This window comes from Ornithodoros turicata, chromosome 5, assembly GCF_037126465.1.
Source record: "Ornithodoros turicata isolate Travis chromosome 5, ASM3712646v1, whole genome shotgun sequence".
Classification (NCBI taxonomy): Eukaryota; Metazoa; Arthropoda; class Arachnida; order Ixodida; family Argasidae; genus Ornithodoros; species Ornithodoros turicata.
Window position 1 is genome coordinate 26,524,726 of NC_088205.1, and position 21,877 is coordinate 26,546,602.

The 21,877-nt window shown below is 43.4% G+C and overlaps 1 protein-coding gene across 3 annotated transcripts in view; it reads right to left on the reverse strand.

Annotated features, from left to right (window-relative positions):
* The window catches only part of LOC135394249 (DNA polymerase delta catalytic subunit-like), a 52,797-nt gene that overhangs the window by 7,968 nt on the left and 22,952 nt on the right, over nt 1-21,877 (reverse strand). For all 3 annotated transcript variants that reach the window (XM_064624901.1, XM_064624904.1, XM_064624903.1), the window contains 8 exons: nt 18,665-18,978; nt 14,183-14,330; nt 11,935-12,168; nt 8,624-8,796; nt 4,145-4,297; nt 3,851-4,086; nt 2,564-2,677; nt 614-669 (listed from right to left, as the gene is read on the reverse strand). In XM_064624901.1, the coding sequence (XP_064480971.1) occupies nt 614-669; nt 2,564-2,677; nt 3,851-4,086; nt 4,145-4,297; nt 8,624-8,796; nt 11,935-12,168; nt 14,183-14,330; nt 18,665-18,978 (1,428 nt within the window). The remainder of the gene's footprint in view (nt 1-613; nt 670-2,563; nt 2,678-3,850; nt 4,087-4,144; nt 4,298-8,623; nt 8,797-11,934; nt 12,169-14,182; nt 14,331-18,664; nt 18,979-21,877) is intronic.

The window sequence follows — 21,877 nt, forward strand, 5'->3', positions numbered from 1 at the left end:
TTCTATTTGCCAATAACTGTCGAGTAAACCATGTACACGACTGGAAAACATAAAAGAACACAGGTTTCATAAAACCAATAAACACCGAAAAACGTACGCCAAATCTGCCCAAAAATAAAAGCCGAAAGTGCGGACCCTCCTTATAAGCTATCAGTTCTATTATGAGCAACTAACTGCTTCACCCTGGGCTACGCCCTGCAAGAACTTACCTTAACAAAATGTGTTGTTGGGATAATTGGTGCGTAGGTAGGTACATGGGAATCACACTAAGCTTGAGACAGTCACACAAGGCAGAGGTAGACATGTGATCCTGTCTGTGACAAGGTTGTCTGTAATCTCCAGCTCGTGGCACAGTGATCCTGTATCAGTGGTGTTGTGCACTATGGAGCTGTACCAATATCGTCTCCGAGGGGAGGCAGGCTCAGACTCATGCGCCTCGGAAAGCACTGTCTGCTACCGCAACTCATCTGTGGGCATATTGTGCAATTCTAGCTCTTGATGAGTGGCACGTGGCATTCCTTTGAGATTACAGACAACTTGTGTCGCACACAGTACCCTACCTACAAGAAATAACCTGTCTGAAGCACAACCTCTATGAGACTTATGCACCTACCTCCACGAGGTAGATCTCAGCCTCCCTGAGCTTGCAGTGTGCACAAACTGCAGCAGCTGAAAGGTTAGAAGTGGTTTGTTCAGGGTTCTGTTGGGCCACCAGTGTGTTCAGAACAGAAAACACAAATATATATATGTTGTAGGTCAACGGTTCTCTAAAGTCTGAGAGCCGTGTTTACTGAAGCATCCCTTCCTACAGACACCCAAGCCATACCTGCCTCCCACACATGCAACCGAAGTGCAAATACACAAGCACCAGGCTTTATAAAGTGCAAAGAAATTTACGGCCTTATGGGATCATGTTGTGCGTCTGTGGAAAAGCATGGCTGCTACCATGCACAGAGTCTCATCAAAGCACACCATATTTCAGAACATTAACGACATAATTTCTTCACATGAATATGTTTTGTTACACGTGATAATTTGCCTTGTATCAAATATGTAGGACGCGGAAATTTAGGCACTAAAACCAAGGTGTCGAACCGCAAAAAATACAGGTTCGGGCTCGCGTTGCATGGATTTCGTTCCAGTTCGGCCATGCCAAAAGTCGAACCAGTTCGCAAACCTGTGCAATGCTTCCATTTTATATCTCCTATAAAACTTCTTTTATCAGAAATTGCGTGGCTAATGACTCACTGCTGTTGTCTGCATTGACGTTTTTAGTGGTCAGGTACATCATTTAGCGAAAGAAAGGAGAAATGGATGGGCACTTGCGAATAGCATCCACACTGATGAAGCTCGTGTAGTCCTGCTACTTTCTGTTCTCAAAATCGCTTTTTTCACACGCACAGTGCCAGCTAGATACACTTAAAGGAAGCCTAATAAGATGGACAGCATTTTACATAATGACGGTACTTGCCGGCACATTGCATTTGCAGCGTGAATTGATCTGAAACCGTACTGGAGCATGTCGAAAATAAGTCTGCCAGCCTTGCTCTGTCCGAGCTCACAGCAGTGTACCAGTTAATCCACAACACAAAGGCAATGTGTCACGACACAATTGCACTACCAGTAAGCAGAACTACATTTACTTTTCAAACCACGACCAATCAAACAGGCACAGTTCTGCGTACGCTTCTTCTCCACTTCTCATGTCTCTGACTTGTTTAATTTTTACTGCTCACGTGTAAAGCGAAATGTTGGGTGCTTGCTCAATCACATATTCGTCCTATAGAGCTACACAACTGGCCTACTCCACCCCTGCTTCGTTCGTCCGTATGGAGCCTCCTCTCTGAAGAAGAAGTGAGAATTTGCGAAATCCATGATATGGAGAACAATGTGTCCTCGTTCGGGAATTGAGGCACTTGAACTCTTATGCAGACTACTTTTATGTCTGAACCGTTTTGTTGCGAACCGGTTACCGCTATTATTCGTTCGGGTTCTGCTCCAGTTTGGGTTCAACAGTGTCGTGAAAACTGCAGCTCAGGTTCGGGTTTGGTTCGACACCCTGATTGTAAGAATTTATTTATACTTTTGTAACGCAACATCAATTACAAAATGAAATCATAAAAGTCCAAACCACTTATTGCCAAAAAACTTTCTGATGTGAACGTGTATTGCTGTTCACCTCAGCACTGCTTGGGTTGTGCCATCTTTAGATCTGATTTAGGCACCCGCACTGTCCGAAGGTTTTTAGTCTTTTCAGTGCTTTTGCTGACTAGATTTAGAGATATCTGTCTGAAAGACTTTTCAAGACAAGCAGTGTCAAACACAGCAAGACTGCAGTTCATTTCGTGACGTATGAAACTTTTCACAGATATTTTGAGATAACAATGAGTTCAGTTGAGTTAACAAGGTTGTACTGTAGTTCATACATATGTTCAAAAATATATGTACAAAAATGCACACTTCATTTACTTTTACCCACGTTCATGCACGCTTATAAGCAGTGCATGAACACAGCATTTTTTTAGGGTATTGGCATAGTAGAAAAACAAAACAAATCACTTACTTTCATTGTCTAAAACAGCACGACAACCGATGCATGTGCTCCTCTTTTTTGTGAATGCTGCTAGTGCTCCCACCTTGGAATGGACTACTGTCTTAGTACGTGTGTGGTCCCCACCTGGAGTAGACGTAACATCACACACAAGTACTTGGCACCTTATGTGTATCTACTGCCAAATACAGGGACATTCCTATCATAATTAGGGACACTAGCTAGAGAAGCTGCTCCATGTTTGTTTCTAGAGTATATTTGTTTGTTATGACAAGGATGCAACTCTAAACAGAGTGGGAATATCAACAACGAGTGTACTCTCAAGCATAGATCGAGAAGTTACCCGTCAAAAAGAACTCGTTACGAGCTAAGTTACTGTGTGAAAAATATAACTAAGTTAATCACGAAGTTCTTCAGCCTGAAATGTAACTCGTAGTTACGGAGTTACTTAAAGGAGTTACTTCCAAGTTACGTCGGACACAAAATAGCACTACACAGGCGCAGCGCACGCGAGCAGTTGAGTTTGACCTCGAGTTGCCTGCGGAGTAGCGCAACACGCTTAGATCATTTTCGTTTATGTCCAACAATTAGAACGCTTTGCATCTTACTCCCTGTGGGCGCACAATGGTTCATCTTCATCTCAATGGCAGCAGTTCTTACTTCCTGAATAGAATACTTTCATTGATTGATTATCATGTTTTATGGCACAATATACCATGAAAGAACTGGAGAGAAAGCAAGAACGTGGGCGTGAGTGAAAAGCGAATTAAAAGTAACTTAGAACATAGCATAAGTTACTTCGGCAAAGTTACCTGATAAAGAAACGAGCTCACCTTAAAGTTATCACGGCGCAAAAGTACCAACTTATACCTACCAAGTTATAAGTTACCAGAAAAAGGAACTCAGTTACAGTAACGAGTTACCGCGAATTCTGCTCTCCAGCAAGCACGATTTCCTGTATCCTTTCGATTATTTCGAAAGTGCACACGATATTATGTTAAGTTTTAACGTTGTGTGAATATTTTATTTTAAAAGCAAAACAAATAGGGTAAACCAAATACAGCATGTACATGCCAGCAGATGTTCACGTGAAGCACCACGCATATGCAGCTTCAGAGTTATATTCGAGTATATCTGGTTGAAAGAGGCATTCCTCTGTTTTGAAAATTGAATATATAGAATTTCATATTAGATTCGAAATTATATTCAAATACACATCATTTGCTTTGGCATTCGAAAATCCGAACATTCACGCAACCCTAGTACAGTAGCAAGTTCATAGCAATCATGAGAACGTACGCAACAGCACAGACTCTGCCTTTGTTTCACCAAGGATGGGCTCGAACACCCGGAGTAGAGGCTTGGACAGCTGGTTCTCCAGGTAGTACTGCGTATCTATTGGTATGTTGTTTTCCAACACGTAGATGGGATCTTCAGACTTGAGGTAGGCTGCAGTGCCCTTTGCTGCTGCTATTATGACATATGGGACACGGTCACCCAAGTTTGGTGCACTTCCAGCATCTCGCTTGCGCATCCTGCATGTTTCAGTCACGCAGGTAAGCAACGAATCACGTATTAATTCTAGAGTCTTACCGGTTGGCTAGCTCCACGTGTGCTTGCTTGGCGGCATACTCTCCATCGTTTTTCGTTAGTTCTTTCGTTATGACTAGCTGTGAAATGTCTACCCGGTTGCAAAGGAGGTCAGCGATGGTCTGCTTAGCAAAGTCAACTGCTCCATTTGGATCGCTGTGGTGTGACAATTAAAAATTAACGCTCGGAAAATACTTGAGACATATGATAAGAAAACCATTAACAGTGCAGACAATTCAGAACAATTATTAATTTATTTACAACTACTGCAGCCTGATTGAGGCTATAGCAGGAGTGAAACAGCTGATGTGGGTAACTTACAAACATGTCCATCTATCTTATTCTTCTCAAAAATACAATGTTGAAATAAAGATGTACTTAAAACAATCCACCCTGTAGCTGTAAGGAACAATATTTAGTCTATGTGAGCTCCTTAGGTACCAGCACCAGGTAAGCACAGGTACCAGCTAATTGTAAATAATGCTTGTAAAGGGAATTTTCAAGATGCTGAAGACTATTGAGTGAAACGTTTTGAAACAAAGTGTCCCGTGCCTCACTAGAAGTGTTGTAAGGTCAAGGTCAGATAAAGCAGCCCACGTTGAAAAAAGTGGATCGTATTTATTCTGGACAAAGTGGGGGACCCTATTCTGAATAATCTCTTTGTCTATTGAATGTCTATTGACGTTTTGAAGTCTAGCTGTGAATGGGATCCCAACACCCTACATGCAAGCAACTTGGTCTTGACAGTAGACGATTTTGGCGTTCGTTTCAGGTACCCTAGCTTTCTCAAAGCTTTGGATGCAATCATATCAATATTGTTGTCATAATATTGTGGCTGTCTCAAGAGCAAGGGCCACACCCCACTGCCACCACCGTCACCCACCATACCCATAAGTATAGTCCAGTTAAGAAATACATTTGAAATTCTGTATGCTGCAAGACACGAGTATCACCTGTGGCGATAAATGCTCTATGATCTGGTACGTGGTAAACACTGTGGTTGGTAAAGCTCTAATCTCATAGCATGCACTACATTTTCAAAGAATACAACAAAGAATACAATCAAACAATACATACCACGTTAATTTAATTACGTAGTACACTATGTCAACCTAACCTTGACTCATATGCAACTGAAACTGTAAATCGTACTTCTCCCAGGAGCATATACACTTAAAGGAACATTCAGTTTATGTAAGTACTACATTGTATCTATTTCTGCTACAATATTATTCTATAACTACTATAATATTCTACTAACTTTGAAAAATGTTTTCTGAAATTATGGAGGTTGCCAATGACATGGTAGCAGCTAATTAGAAAACATGTTGTGCACTATTTCACAAACACACCGACCCCTCACAACAATGGCATCAACATCATTTTGCAGGTTACGTCGGCCACCAGTTATATCGCTGAAATTTTTAATGACAGTTATACAGTAAAATCTCATCAAGTCAAACGCCGGTTAAGAACAAAATTAGGTTTAAGTCTAACGCCCATGATGTCCCATGAATGGCCTGTATTCCCATAATGTAAATGATACCTGCTTTAGTCGAAATCGTATTAATCGTATCGAAGTCGAAATCACTGCTAAGTGTTTCGTCCCAGGCGACATTTTTCATCTGTAAGTCAAATTTCACTTCGGATCGGTAAACACCACCTTCAAGCCAGCCAACACAATCCAATCCAAGTCCACCTGATTGAGAGTCGACGGGATCGAGGCTTGCGTGATTCCAAAACTAGCGCGAGACGTGAGGACGCAGTGAAAGTCAAGAACTGTGTGTACTGTGCACGCTGTTAAGTTTTATGCGACATGTCATTGTCGACGCTGAGGCAACGCAGGTTGAAGACTTTCACGCTTGCAAAAAAGCGCGAGCTGACAGCAGCGATTGAAGCCGGCACAAAATCGAAAGGAGATTGCCACGGACTTCTGGATACCAAAGAGCACGTTATCCACAATTTTGGCAAAGAAGTTGAAGATTTTGTTAAGTGGCAGCAGTGGAGCATGCCCAAAGAACAGAAAAAGGGTTCAAGGCTTTCTGACACACAAAATGTACAGGAAGCAAGGAAAGATATCAGATTATTGTTAGAGTGCAACCACAACCAGTGGTTTGTAGTAATTGCAGCAGTAGTGGCTATGTCTGTAATCCTTGAAGTACATCTGCAGAGTATTGTGTGAGTTAAGTTATAACTACAAATAAAGGTGATATTGATCCATTTGTGGATTATGCAACAGTTTAGGGGTCAATTTTTATCAGAATTTGGCAGTTGTTTGATAAGTCAAAATACTGCTTAAGTCAAACTAACTGGTCTGGATGGTGGGTGTTTGAATTAATGAGATTTTACTGTATTTGAGTCAATAGACTACGTTCATGAGGGACATCGTGACACAATGTGTTTGCACATCTCTCTGAAGCTTTCAGTAACTGACATGACATTACTTGATAAGGAGCACCATTTCTTAATGGTGAAGCCACTCCACAGCACCAACTGTGCAGAGGTAAATATTTGATTTGACTTGATTTAATTAGATTTTTTATTGGCACACTAGCTACAAAGGCCATAATGTGCCAAATACTACTGGAAGTTCTATCTAAGTAAAATTTGTGTGTTCACTAAAACTGGGATAAATGCTAGATTAGTAATTAAAAACACACATCCTTTAAAAGCCCGGTATCTCTAAAAGACATGTATACCTTGTAGGGTACCAGGGGAGACAATGTAAGAATAGAGCAAGTACACTGTTCCCTGGTTATGAACCGAGTGAGGCTCGTGCCCCATTCCTCGGCTTCTTTATTGTCTCCCCTGGTACCCTACATACCTTTTCAAAGGGTACAAAACTTTTATCACCCAGCAAAAGTGCCGGGTGCAGTGGGTAAGACGTTTCTATCAAATAAAACAAAATGACGTTGACATTTTGTTTTGACAACGACACAAATGACGTTGATGCTGATATGCTGGGCATGTAATGAGGATGTGAAAGATTGTGAATTGTTCCCCACGGTGACTGCATTCGGGAGAGTCTCCTTCCCGCAAGAGATATCAGTGGGTTAAGTAGGTGTGTCCCAGGCGGAGCCGACAGGACAGCACCTCATATAGTCGATTGGATGTACAGTCGCCGTCCAATTTTTCGGACTCGGCGGGGATCGCGCAAATGTCCGAATAATCGAGCAGTCCGAAAAAACGAATTTCGCTTCAAAATAAACTTTACTAAGCCCTACTAGGCTGGAAAAATTTGTTGATGCTTTCCTAACGCGCTTCCATCTCTACCTGATAACATCAGCTTCTATTTCCCGAAGCGACATTTCATCAACGTACACTGCGAGAGGCACCGCCGTCATCAAGTCTGCAAGTCGGCTTCACCTAACGCATGCGTGTTTTAGGTGAAGCTCGCTTTACAGCGCTGTGGCGCGACTCGCGGGCGGACAGCACGTGCTGGGCCGTTGGCCAAAAATGAAGACGCAAAAGCGCTATGACAGACCTCTTCTACTCAGAGGAATAGAAAATGAACAATCATCACTGCCTATTTTTTTGCCTCAATATTTTAGTTGGTTGATTTCTTTCGATACGAATTTCAGATGATACCAATATTTTCCGTCACCCCAAGAGAGAAATTCGCGGGTTGGGCAAACACAGTCCGAAATATCGAGCGACGGAGCTGCACGGCGTCCGAAATTTTGGACGTTCTTATACATCAACTCTATGGGACCCGCGGTCGTTCCGCGAACGAGTCTGAATAATCGAGCACGTCCGAAAAATCGGTCGGCAACTGTAGATGGAGGAGTGCCTATCTTAGGTTTTATAGTGTGTAACTTGTTGCTTGTCTGTTGGTCCCAAAAGCTCTGCCAGAGTCTGTTGATGCTTCTTGTTAAACATAGCCTAAGGCAAATGGGCCGTGCACATTTCAGAAGTGCACTACATTGTTGTGCTCACTCCGCATGACAGGGATGACTAGGGTTGGCTGGTGACACAAAACGACATTCGGTGGCAAGCCGGGAAATAAAGAGCTGTGATAAGTCGGCACCGCATGACTTAGCCCAGTGACGTTTGCAGACACATTGAAGGAAGGAAATGTTTGCCGATTTTGCCCCTTGACCTGCTTTGTAAATAATGACGGAGCTTGGGGCTCACCAGGCCTTGCACATGTATAGGTAAAATGAAACTCCTGCTTTCACTGTGTGCAGTTTTTAGAAAAAGCCTGATCAGCAGTTTAGTGCCCCTGCAAAGTGAAGGCAGCAGTTTAGTGCCCCTGCAAAGTGAAGGCAGCATGCAGAACGACAACTAAAATTTCTCTTTGAACTTGTTCACAGACGATCAATCATAATTATCAGTCCTGTTAGTCACAGCATGGCTCCAAATCAATTGCCCATTTGTATGATGATGCAGCCCAAAGCAAATTGGCAAATACGATCAACCTCTTCTGTAGCCCCTGTGATGTTGACTAGAAGCAGTCTGAGCTGTGGAACATAGCTTACTTACTTTTCTATGAGAATCTTCTCCAGGCACGTGTTAATGAGATTGGCAACTAGAGGGCAGTTGTCTCGACGGACTGTCTCAATTCCCTTGCAGTCCATCTTGTCATAGGTTTCAGGTTTTGTGTACAACAATCCAGCATATCGCTTTTTGTTGATCAGCAAATATGGAAAGTACACCTGAAATATCCACATCAAATCCTTGTTTTATTTGTAGTGTTTCAACTCAAGCTTACCCTTTATGCAAAGGTCGTTCCATTCAACTTTTACAACTTTCTTGGTGTTTGACAATTATTTCACCAATGCCGAGCAACACCCACAAGGTGACTTTTTGAAAATGTGGAAAGGGCTTGCTTGATGAACCAGATGAGACAAAAGATTACAATACAGAAGAACCTCGCTATAGTGAACCCGCATGTAATGAAGAAACGGATGTAGTTAAGGGAAATCTCGGTCCCGATTGAATGCCCATAGACGCCTATGTATTTGCAACCGGTTTATAGTGAAAACTTTTCTGCCCGAGAACCGGATATAGTGAAGAAAAGACGACCGAAACTTCGAAATTTCCCGAAAAAAAAAAAAAAAGACTCGTTCTGCCACCGTGGTCGAAAACGGAACTCACGTAGCGCCGCCGTGTTCCGGAAGTTGGGCGTGATCAATGACGTAGGATGAAAGGCGCGGTCATGAGTCATGACCAACCAGCCAGGCATCCAGGCTCGCCACTTTGTTTTGTTTGGTGTTGTCAAACTACGCAATGGAATATCGTTCCACAGAGTATGCGGAGAAGAAAATGCGGTTGACGATGCGACAGTCGCAGAGTTGAAAGAAGTGCTTCCAACCATTTTGGAAGGATATGCACCAAAGGACGTTTTTAACTGTGATGAAATGGCAGTCTTCTATAAGTAGCTGCCAAACAAGACTTACAACCTGCACGGTAACAGAAGTGCTGGTGGAAAAGTCAGCAAAGACCGTGTCACAGTTCTGTTGCGCTGCAACACGGATGGCAACGAAAAGCTACCGGCCCTCGTGGTCGGCAAGTCAAAGAAACCGTGAGTGTTCAAGAATGTACAGAAGAACATTCTCCAGGCAAAATCTTTGGCAGACCACCTTGCTGCAACACTTCAGATAGCACCAGTTCCAAATGTACTTGCTATCATGTGTTTTCATGTAAATAAAGTGTATGTATTCCATTACAACCAATATCTGCTGCTTACAGGCATTCTGTGGGTCATACATGCCAGAGAAAAGTGAACTACGGATGTAGTGAAGACCCTGATATAGTGAAGATTTTTCATGGTCTGGACGACTTCACTATAAAGGGGTTCTACTGTACTTGGGAACAGCAAACACACACAATTTCCTAATGTTGTAATGTTGGTGTGCTTCCAACTCCCAAAGCAATGATAGAACATTTGGCACCAGAATGTCAAACATTGCTCGCTTGCAGGAATGCAACGTTTAAAATATGTCATTGTTAAGGCCCTTCTTTTTCTGCGATTCCGTGATTCTGCAAAAATTCGCAGAATTGAGGGTCTGCCGCGGAATATGAGGTTTTGTGCAGAATTTTGCTGAAATGGCATGCTTAACTCAGTTTATGCATGAGATGAATGGACTTTGCTCGCACTGGGTCAGCTTGCGTTACAGCGTAGATGTGCCAACCGGAAAAGGCCACCAGGCCGTGATATGGCCCCATCTGTGTGCTTGAACAACCCTCTAACATATTGCGATTCTCGAGTGGAATGCAAACGCTGACCCCTGCTTTGGTGTCCATAGCTGTCAAGTACCGTATTTTCACGCGTATTAGCCGCGGCTTATGCGCGATTTATTTTTTTCGCGGACGCTCTGCGGCTTATCCGTGGGTGCGGCTTATCTGGTGACTATTTTTCCCTGGTACTTTCCCCATATCCCGGGTTAAACGAAAGGGCCGACAGTGCCTCATGTTTTTCGGAACAGGACCGCCCTGCCAGTGCACGAACAATACCGAACAGGGGCGGGTCCACTCCACATTCGAGTGGACTAACCCGTCAATCCACGAAAAACACCCAACAAGGGCGCAATCCGATCTTAGTAGAACACTAGAACTGACCTCCTTTGTTATACATGATGCCGACACCAGAATGTGGACAGGGCTTATGGCCTTCCCCACGGTCTCCTTTGTCGGCAGACCCAAGGGTTCAATACACCTGTCATCGGGATAAAACGTGGTCAGCTAAGCGTCAGTTCTCATTTGACTATAGCAGCAGCATTCGTGGACACGGGCACGGCAGTTAGAGGTGAGGCATGGCTCCAACGCTGAGGCACAGCCACGACAGCGGCTTCAAACTAAAAGTCGTCGACTTCGCGGACAAGTACGTGAACAGGGCAGCTGGCAGGGAGTACGGTGCTGACGAGCGTTGAGCGTCTCTGTTGATTTTGTATGTGCATCACTGGTTTAGCGCACAAAGCAGTCGCGTCGTATTACCCGCGGCTTATCTGCGAGTGCGGCTTATCTGCAAAAACATTTTCAAAATGTATCTAAAAACGAGTCCTGAGGCTTATCTGCGGTGCGGCTAATACTCGTGAAAATACGGTACCTCTGTGTGACAGTAAATTCTGTACATGCAGAGAGGTCACTTAGCAAGTACAATTTGACAGCGACAAAAGTCACTCCCTCTCAGAAGAAAGTACAATGTACCTTGTTATCAACAGAAAAAGTAGGGCCGGTTGGTAGAACTCCATTTCTTAGCGACAATCAATAGGGACACTCGGTTAGAACAGAATAGGAAAGACGAGGTCGCAACCACTCTTGCGACCTCGTCTTTCCTATTCTGTTCTAACCGAGTGTCCCTATTGATTGTCGCTAAGAAATGGGGTATCTTGTTATGCTAAGTCACAAAAGTTGTAACCGTGTTCCCTCCACACTAAGAGCTAACAGAGATTATTTTCCGTCTGAACTAGGGCAATTTGCCTTTTACCGCCGAAAAATGCAGAATTCATAGTTCCCTGCTGCGGAATTCAGGAATTGCCGCAGCAGAAAAAGAAGGGCCTTAGCCATTATGATGGAAACAAGTACTCTTCTTGGTAGCATCTGCTACTATTCAGTTTGGAGTTGGGTAAATAAGTGTCTTCTGACATGTTGGGTAAACATGTCAGAAGACACGTTTTTCATAACCTGGAAACTGACTCATACATGGCAAAGCATAACAGAGTTGCTTTCATGCATACTTCTAAGATTTTTTGCAGGAAGCATAGAAAGGATAGCTTTTTTTTAAAAAATCATGGTGCTTTTCTCACATTGTCTCGGCTAGCGTAGAAAATGAACACACAGCAAACAGTCACCTTTTCAAACTCCAGGTTGATGGGCCGAATGAACTTGGAAGTGACATACTCTGCAGCTTCCTTGCCCATTCGCATGGCTTCTGGAAGAGTGTCGACTCCAAACTGTATCATAACGGAGTCCGTATCGCCATAGATGACCTTGGAGTCAGCAGGGTAACCATTGGCTTTTGTATACCTTGCTTCCACTTCTTGTTTTGTCTGTTCAATCATCATTCGACCAAATGCTGTCACACTCTGGAATGCAGAGATGCCAGTTAAACAGGGGTCACAATCCATTACTGCTTGTCATTTGGAAGATCTCCAGTCGGTCAGGCATACAGATGGCCAACGGACTTTTTGCTCTGACCTTATACATTCACATTTACAGCATGAAATATATGTTTGGACAAGTGGCGATGACAAGGATATTGTGGGCGCTTCCCCATCAACTATGGCAATCCTTGCAACAATCACCATAGTAGTTGTCAATAAGTACAGTGACTATGGTAAGCTAACGAACTTCAGCGTGATGCGTTGTCCTGTGTTTGTGCGGCAAAGCAGACATGTGTAGACACAATGGAAATTGATGTTCTGAGGCTGGAACACGGAAGGAAGGACTAACCCACAAAGCCTCAAGTGCCAAAGAACAATGAATAAAGAAAGAATGAAGTCACTGGAAAGGTTAGCCAGCTGTAGGACTCGAACCCACATCTTCTGGATTGCCGGTCCAGGGTTCTACTGACTGAGCTAAGCTAACACACCTCTCCAATGACTTGAAAAATTGCGTAATCTGAACGGACAAACCACACCCATTCACTCACTCATTCCACGATGTTGAACATGACGGCTAAGGCCCCTGGTTTTCTGCTGAGGCAAATTCAAAATTCTGCGGCACTGGCTTGTAAATTCAGAGATTTTCCGCGAAATGGGAAATTTTCTTGGATAATGTGGGGACAAAAATATTTTATAAAATTACAGGTTGAAAGCACTGTTGTGCCCCAGCATTACATACATGATATTTTGATTTCTCCTCTGACAAAGACGAAGGTCTGTCACCCGCAATCATTTTATGCCTGCTGAAAGGTCTTTCAGCATCTACAGAGTTTATAGGAACTTTATAGGAATTTAGAGGAAGGAGCTTACAATACATGCCCTGTGGAAGTTACACCCTTTTTGTTTCTAGGCAGTAGACACTATTTAAGAGTCTTTAACGGCAAACGCTCGGACATCAAATCAGAATCCCTCACAGCCACTGCTGAACTGCACACGGGAGGGATGCCGCCCCTTCCTCGGGCGAAGTATGCACAATAAACTTGGGCTAACGTTATCTTAAGCTAAACTACAATCTGTCTGCGCTGGTCCTGCAGCATGGGCAATTTCGTAAAGCAGGCTTCACCTCATGCAGGGAAGCTTCAGGTGAAGCCCACTTTCGGGAAGTGTCGTTTGTATTTTGCGAATAGACGGATATTCGGAAATCCGAATATTTGGGTATTTGATTCGCGAATGAAATACTTCGAGTGCCTGATATTTCATTTGAATTCAATAACTCTAATATCAGCACACTCCTAAAAATAAGGAATTCCGTGAAATTCCCTGCCAAACGAAGGATTCCGCGATGAATTCCAGATTCCGCGATATTTTGCAGAATCGCAGATTCGCGGAAAACCCGGGGCCTTAACGATGGCTTGCCGCCGCTTGAACACAGATGCCGCTTGCGTCGCCCTGTCGTACGAATGTGTGTGTGAGTGAGAAAACAGGTAAGAGTGAAAGTGGAATGAGTGAGTGAGTGAGTAGGTGTGGTTTGTCCGTTCAGACGATGCAACCTCGGAAGTCATTGGAGAGGTGTGTTAGCTAAGCTGGATTGGTAGAGCCTTCGACCAGCAATCCAGAAGACAGGGGTTCAAGTCCTGCAGCTGGCTAACCTTTTCAGTGACTTCCCTCTTTCTTCATGTGTTGACAGTTTCCTAAGCTGCTTTGAAATAAAGCTTCTGGCACGAAAACATTGGTTCTTGCCATGACTGCAAATTCAGGCAGCTCAATAATTTGGAGCATATTGAATGGCTCCCAGAAGCCCGAAAAGATTGATTGGTGACTATACTACTGTACACTGCGACATCATGAATGCTATGTTCGTGCAGCTTCAGAATCTGCTCTCCCCTGTGCTCAGTCCAAAAAATATCTGTAGCTTTTAGATTTGCTACAGATTTGCTCCTAGATACAATGTTACTTCAGGAAACACCCCTTAGTGGAAGCATCCTAGTGTACATACCTGAGATATGGGCAGGCAAGGAAGCTTTCCAACTTGGGCCCCGGTGAAACCATAAACGGAGTTAGCACTAATCTTCAGAGCCAACTGACGCCCGTCAAGTACTTTCTTCCGAAATGGGTCAGTTTCCCTCTTGAGATCTGCTTTGGCCCTGCATTGCAAAGAAACATTGGCTCTCTATCACCATGGCATAAATACTGATTGTGTATCATGTACTGCATGAAGTTGTGCACCTCACAGTCATGCTTCGTTAATATGGACCCCATTAATATGGACGACTCGAAATAAGGACGATTTTTGTGGGAATCAAACTTTTCAGTGTATTTATATCTTGTTAATATGGAAACTTGCTTTTAGGACAATGAGCAGTGCAACAAACAACAACTTTATTACGGGATGATGGCCGGGGAGTTTCATCGCCGGGGGCGATACTCTACCCCATTGCTGGTGGTGATGCGGGGAATGAAATAATGAGCCCCCTTCACAGTAAGGATCGAAGACCTGTGGTGTCCAGAAAGGTGAAGAGAGCCTTGAGGGCAGAGCGTTGGTGTGCTGGATGTGGCCAGGGACCAAGCAATTTTGTGAGAGAAAGGGGGCGGGAGCCTAGCTCGTTGAGGGATGAGCAGTGCAGTAAGGTAACAAACCCACACAGCCTTTGTATTTTTGTCTCATTACTATGGATGGCACCGGTCTGCAGGGAAGTTCGCCTACCATTAAGTACTAAGCAGTTTGCTGTGTGCAACACAGGGGCAACTGTGTGACAACTGGACAAGACAGGAAGGACAGAGGGCTCTGAACAGGATCCTCGGATGTTCCTGCCACAGCGCAGAGATGGCAGTGTAACTTGTTTAAAGAATTGGCAATTTAACTATATTGGGTGCACAGGTATCTAAAGGTGAATGGCATTCTTCTATTTTCTGAAGGCACATTTCCAGCATGACTCGAGGCACCAAAGCAGTTTACCAAGCTGCATCTGTCCCTACAAACTGTCGATCTCCAATGGCATTTGAGAGCACAAACGATATTAATGGGACCATGAAAAGATCAGGAAAATCTCTAAGCACATATAACGCATTCCTGGCTGCTAGTACGTTTACCATGTGGAGTATGAACCTGACATTGGTTAGAACAATATATTGTCTAAAACCAAGGCTAAAAAATGGGAATGCTGCGACCTGACCACTGCCAGCGTGAGACCAACTAGATGGAATGTCACAAGCAAGTGACCTTCCACACTGGTGAACTGGCTTGGTGCAACCTTAGAGTGAGCAAATGATGAAGTATATCAGGCTACTTTTAGGAGGAGTGTCAGGCAGCCGCTCATTATTTCTTGTGTGTGTAAACTGTGCCCGCGTTGAATGCAACATGACCAAAACCTGACATATTTCAGATAAAAGTCCTCCTTCAGACCCATTCTCCACTGAGAACACAGATTTTTCGAGAATCTCTTCATAGTCCCATTAATACGTGAACTTTATAATTTTATCACGCGAAACCCTAGAGGTGCGTTACAGCAATAAAACATGCGCTGAAGGCTCATATAGATTTCTTCATTTTGGCAGAAACAGTTCCAAAGATGATGACATTGTAAAGCTGTCAACAAGAACTTGCAATGTCTATAAACTCTTCAGACAAGAAGCAATTGGGTGAAGATTGTCTGCTACACAATGATGAGGCAGTGCATGTGTTTCCTCCCTTTTCTTTTGCAGCTGCTAAACATCAACTGTGCCACACACCTCGAGAACACAGAAAGTGTACTACGTAATGGCTTTTACTGAGAACATGATGATTAGTATTTTAATGGCGCAGCAGCAACGGAGGCTATAAATTTTACTGAGAACAGCTCATAGAAAATGAGATGTGAGGACTACATGGAAGAATACTGAGAATGTAATAGATGTGTACGATGCCGCAATGTAGTCAGTGTAGCAGAACTGTGCAGCATGCTGACCATTTTACTCAAGAGGAGGGCATTTCAAGCATCTATGGCATGCTTGAAGGGAAAGGGAAACCACACAAAAACTAAAAAGGCAGTTATTAGAGGGGTTGCGACACATCATTCCATGTTATCCCAGATAAACGTAACAGACGGTTCCTTTTCCCTGATGTGAACCTGCATTCCAAGTTTTGCAGCGACGATGGTAATAAAAGCATAGAAGACTGCCACAGCGAATACCGAAACTCACCCCGCTCTGACATCACAGCGCATGTCGCCTCCAGTGAGGCAGCGCGATAGAAGTCACATGCTTACAGCTACAAATGTTAGTGGTCACAGCTCTGAAACCTCAGATGTCTGCGCTTTACTCTGGTGCGTGTTCGACGGCTTAGATCTAGGGCCTGACTTTTTTGGGTTTAATTTTTGGCCAAATTCGAGGAGCAAATATCGGGTGATGTTCTTCATTTGAAAATTCGGATGTATTCGGGTTAAATTACGTTACGGTATATTCTGTTGTCAGGAATTCGGGTGTATTCGGGTGATTTTCTTTTGTTTAATAAAAATTTGTCTTAACATGGAACTAATGTTTAGCAATGTTATCAAACTTTATTTTAATGCACGCTTATGAGTGTGCCACGAGACCCGGATGTTTTCGGGTAGATTCGGGTTAAACCCCAAATTTTACAGATTTCGTTCAGAGGGTAAATATCGGGCGGATACGGGTTTAACCCTAAAAAGTCAGGCCCTACTTATATCTCGCAAAGTATGACGCATATAAGAATAATTCTTTCTTGCTCAGTGCTCTGGAGTGTAGTGCAATGCATGCATGATGTAAAGAACCACATCTCTGAAAGTGTCACAATCCCTTTAGGAGCATCTACACTGTAAAACGGAATATGGGTAGGGCCTGACTTTTTCGGGTTTTATTTTTGGCCAAATTCGGGGGGTAAATATCGGGTGATATTTTTCATTCGAAAATTCGGGTGTATTCGGGTTAAATCCCATTACGGCATATTCTGCAGTCACGAATTCGGGTGTATTCGGGTGATTTTTTTTTTGTTTAATAAAAATTTGTCTTAACATGGAACTAATGTTTAGCAATGTTATCAAACTTTATTTTAATGCACGCTTATGAGTGTGCCATGCGACCTGGATGTTTTCGGGTAGATTCGGGTTAAACCCGAATTTTACAGATTTCGTTCGGGGGGTAAATATCGGGTGGATACGGGTTTAACCCTAAAAAGTCAGGCCCTAAATATGGGTTAACCCCCGTAAGTTACGAACTGGAAAGAAATGAAAACCAAAGGTTCTCATATCCCCAAGCAAGCCTTATTACCTGAACAATAAATCTGGTGTAGTGTGCGGCACAAAAGGCAACAAGGGAAGACAGCTCAAGCGACAAGCGCATTGGGCAACATCAAAGCGGAGTTAGAAGACTGTGGAGCCAGCCTCCCATTGTTGCAAGATTCATGAGACATTATATGAGACAACGATAGACTTTTCTGGTGAATATTTGAAAAAGTGTGACCTATATTTCAGTTATATGTCGCACCGTGAATTATAGTTATACAATCAAACCTCCATGTAGCAAACTCTCCATATGGTGAAGTTCTCGATGTAACAAAGTTTTCTAGCGCCCACGTTTTGCTTCCATTGAATGCCATGCATAAGAGTGATCCATAGGTGAAGTTGTTCTCTCTGAGCTTTCCTTGCAACGAAGAATTTCGTGCAAATGCCCTGGGAACAAAAGCATCGGAAGTGCTACTGCCAGTGGCTAGGGCAACACGGCATACCCGCCAGCGAGATCGGAAGACGGAGGAAGGAAAGGGAGCAATGGCTCAAGCTTTCTTGCCCTTTTTTTCCATGTCCGTCTCCCCCACTGGCTTCCTCTCACCACTTTCGCTTCATGACATCATGGAGTCCAGATCTGCTACCACGTGCAGAAATGCAAGGCCCTCGCTATGGACGCAAAAGTCGATGTTATCAAAGCTGTTGCTCACAGCGAAAAGAAGGACATTGCAGCCAGATTTGGCATTCCAGCAAATTCGTTATCCTGGAGTGAAAGGATAGCATCCTCGCTGCTGCTGCTGCGGGAACCAGCGCCACACGAACGTGGCACAAGCTTGCCGTTTACGACAAGGTAAAAAAAGCCACATTTACGTGGTTCATGGAAATGCGGGAGGTGCAAGTTCCGCTGACTTGAGCCATTGTGCACCGTCAGTCTGTGCCGAAAGTTTCACAGGTTTTGAACGAAACGAAAATCAACCAAGGGGCAGCACTAGAGGCCCTCTCAGAAAATGTTCTGCCAACGTTTTCCATTGCGTAAACGAAACGCACTGGCTTTTTCTTCAAAGAATAAAAATTATGTACAGGGTTGATTGGCTTCCGTATTGTACATGCACCTGGTCGTTTGGCAGATTAGCAAAAGCGGGAAGCCACAGTGTTTTTGCTAGCTATCTGTACAGACTGTCAGTCAAAGCCCACAAAGAGATAGTGAAAAACATTGATGGCGCAACCCCATAAATAAACATGACACAGAGAACACTCACTTTTTCCTTGCCGATAGTAGATCCTCTAGAATTTCTGGCAGGAGACCCCTCCTTAACCTGGACTTAACAAAATAATCCCCAGAGGGGGTCCTAATGAAGTCATCGGCATCCAACTTGTCTTTATGTCGAGGATCCAGCAGTGTTGTATAGCATAGATTGTGAGCCATCATAATGGATGGATACAGAGAAGAGAAATCCAGTGTTGTAATGGGGATGCTATAAAAGCCTTTTACAGGTTCAATGACTGTCGCTCCTGTATAATCATCACCAGTTTCTTGGTGCACTGTTGGCATCACCAAGTCCTGTTCAGCAGCCTGTGAAAAAAGAAACTTTTCTGAGCTTTCAATGCAACATAGTACCTCACCAACTATAAGATCACTTTACTTTTTTCTGTTTCTTTTTCAGAAATCTGCGGAAGATGTGCCTGAAACGTTTGATTGAGACATCTGCCATTTTGAAGATAACGTTTCTGCATCTACATTGCAAGAAACACAATTGCGAAGCGTAGCTTAATAACGCAAATGACTTAGAGCCGTGCGAATATTCTAAATTTCGAATACGAATCGAATGTATGATGCTATTCGAATGCTATTTGCAACCTATTTTGCGGTATTCGGAATGTTCGAATATTTTTCCAATAGTACTAGAGCAGGCATCACTATCGCCATTCTGCAAGTGAGCTTCACCTCATTACATCCAAGGGTTAGCTGAAGCCACTTCACGTCACCGCCATTGTTCTTTTGGGTACGGCTCCATTCTGCAAGTCGGCATCACCTCGTTACACTGGAGTGTTAGGTGAAGTCCGCCTTACACTGTTAACAATATTCCAAGTTTACAACTTCTGTGAGCTCTTGGTCAACACTGTACTCTGGGCACTGTATGTTCCAGTAAATGTACTCCCAACTTTCAGAGTTATGCTCAGTAACAGATGGAAATATGTGCAGTTTCTAAAAAGAGTACAGGAAATTCACAATGTAAACATAGAAGCGTATACGAAGAGGGGAGTCAAGTCCTGTAGATCACATAAACAAAATACAGAAACCGACACTGAAGATTTTTGTTTAAGTTTAATTAGTACAAGCTTTCGCGTGGAGGTCCACGCTTCCTCAGGTACAAAGTGAAGTGGTGACACACACAAGTATATATAGTATAGCCATATACACGACTAAACATACTGCTGCACAAAGAAAGGGAAGGGGAAGGAGATATGGTGCCACATGTCTGTGTACAATGAATAGCTGGGCAGACGAATAAGTGACCTCTAACCGTTTAAGAACAGTAAAAGGTGTTATTGTGAACAAAAAGGCTCGCCAACCCAGTTTCGCGGAAGGGGGGGTTAGGAGTATGGGAAACGAGTGGCCCAGAATGGACAAAGGGGAAGGTTACGGATTATCTAACGGAGTGCCAGACGATGACTGAAGCGAAGATTCAAGAATTGTGCACAAATAAATATGGATATATAACTATTAAATTTACATAAGCGGATATAGCGAGCCAGGACTAAGATTCAGACCATTTGGTGTGAGACACTTGAATTGCGAAATTAAGTAGGACTCCCTATTCTTACGTTTGATGTCGGTGCGGAACCCAGATTCTAACAATATAATTTTCAAATCAGTTTCAAAATCGTGATTAGGTTTGATTGAAATGAATGGCGACAGGAGTTTGGCGGGCATTTAGGATATCAAATTTGTGGCCGTAAAATCTTTTTCTCATTGTGTTGGAGGTTTCACCGATGTATTGTGAATTGCACTTGCAGCAGAATATCAAGTAACAAATACTGGGTGAATTACAGTGGAGTGAATGACGAATTTTCAAACAGAAGTCACCCAAAGTACTACGGGCAATGGTGGACGGCACGATAAATTTACAGGTCTGGCACCGTGCACTACCACAGGGATAACAACCCGGAGAGCGCTTCATGATGCATGATGACGTGAGGATGTCGCGCAAATTTTTGGATCTACGGAATGCTACTAATGGGGGAGTCGGAAAAACTTCCTTTAATTGCTCGTCAGCATGTAATATATTGAGGTGGCGTCTAAGAATGGAATTGGTATTGACAAGTGATTTATGATATGTAGTGGATAAAACTACATTACTTAAGTCTTCTTTGCGTTTCGGGGTGAATAAGGACTCCCTGGATAGGCTAGATGATTTGGCAACAGAGTCATGAATGAGTTCAAGTGGGTAATTTCTTTTTTGGAAATCAGATACCATTTGCTGAGCATGTTTTACAAAATCAGTCTGATCTGAGCAGATTCGTTTCAGGCGCAAGAACTGACCATATGGAATACTCCTTTTCTGGTGATTAGTATGATAGCTTTCATAGTGGAGATATTGGCGCTTGTCCGTTGGTTTCTTGTAGAGTTCAGTGGTCAGCCTACCAGATTTACATGACACTGTCACATCAAGGAAGTTGATGGATGACCTTGAATAGTTACAGGTAAATTTAATTTTGCTATGCAGAGAATTGAAGTGATCAAAAAATGACTGCAAAGATGCCTCATCACCAGACCAGAGGACAGAAATGTCGTCGATGAACCTGAGATATATGAGTGGCTTAAGGGGGAAAGAATTAAGGGCTAAGTTTTCAAAACGACCCATGAATAAATTGGCATAATTAGGTGAGACCCGGGAGCCCATGGCAGCGCCATGAATTTGGACGAAGTGTTGATCGTTGAATACGAAGTTATTACAGCCAAGAACTAGTTCTAAAAGGGGGATGATAGCGGGCATGGGAAGAATATCGGAAGGGTGAGAATTAAGGAACTGTTCAACAGCAGAGAGACCCTCGTCATTAGGAATATTAGTGTATAGCGAAACGACATCCATTGTTGCCAACAAAATGTCAGCATGGTTACTGAAATGGTCATGGACAGCGTTAATTTTGGAAAGAAAATCGTTTGTGTCTTTGACAAAGGATGGGAGAAGGGGTGGGATGTGTTTGATGCAGTGGTCAGCAACTAAGGATAAATTCTCTGTCGGTGTGTTTATTCCTGAAATAATGGGCCTCCCGGGGTTATTGGGTTTATGAACTTTGATCAAAAATGACGAGATGGACACAAAGCAGGCTACATGGAACATGTTGACTAAAGGCTGATTCACATACCAGCATTTACAGCTGCGTACCAACGTCTCACATGCACCTTCGTCCCATCCTGAAGGATGCTCCGTTCCAATGATTCGCTGTCAGCGGATGCAACACGCAAG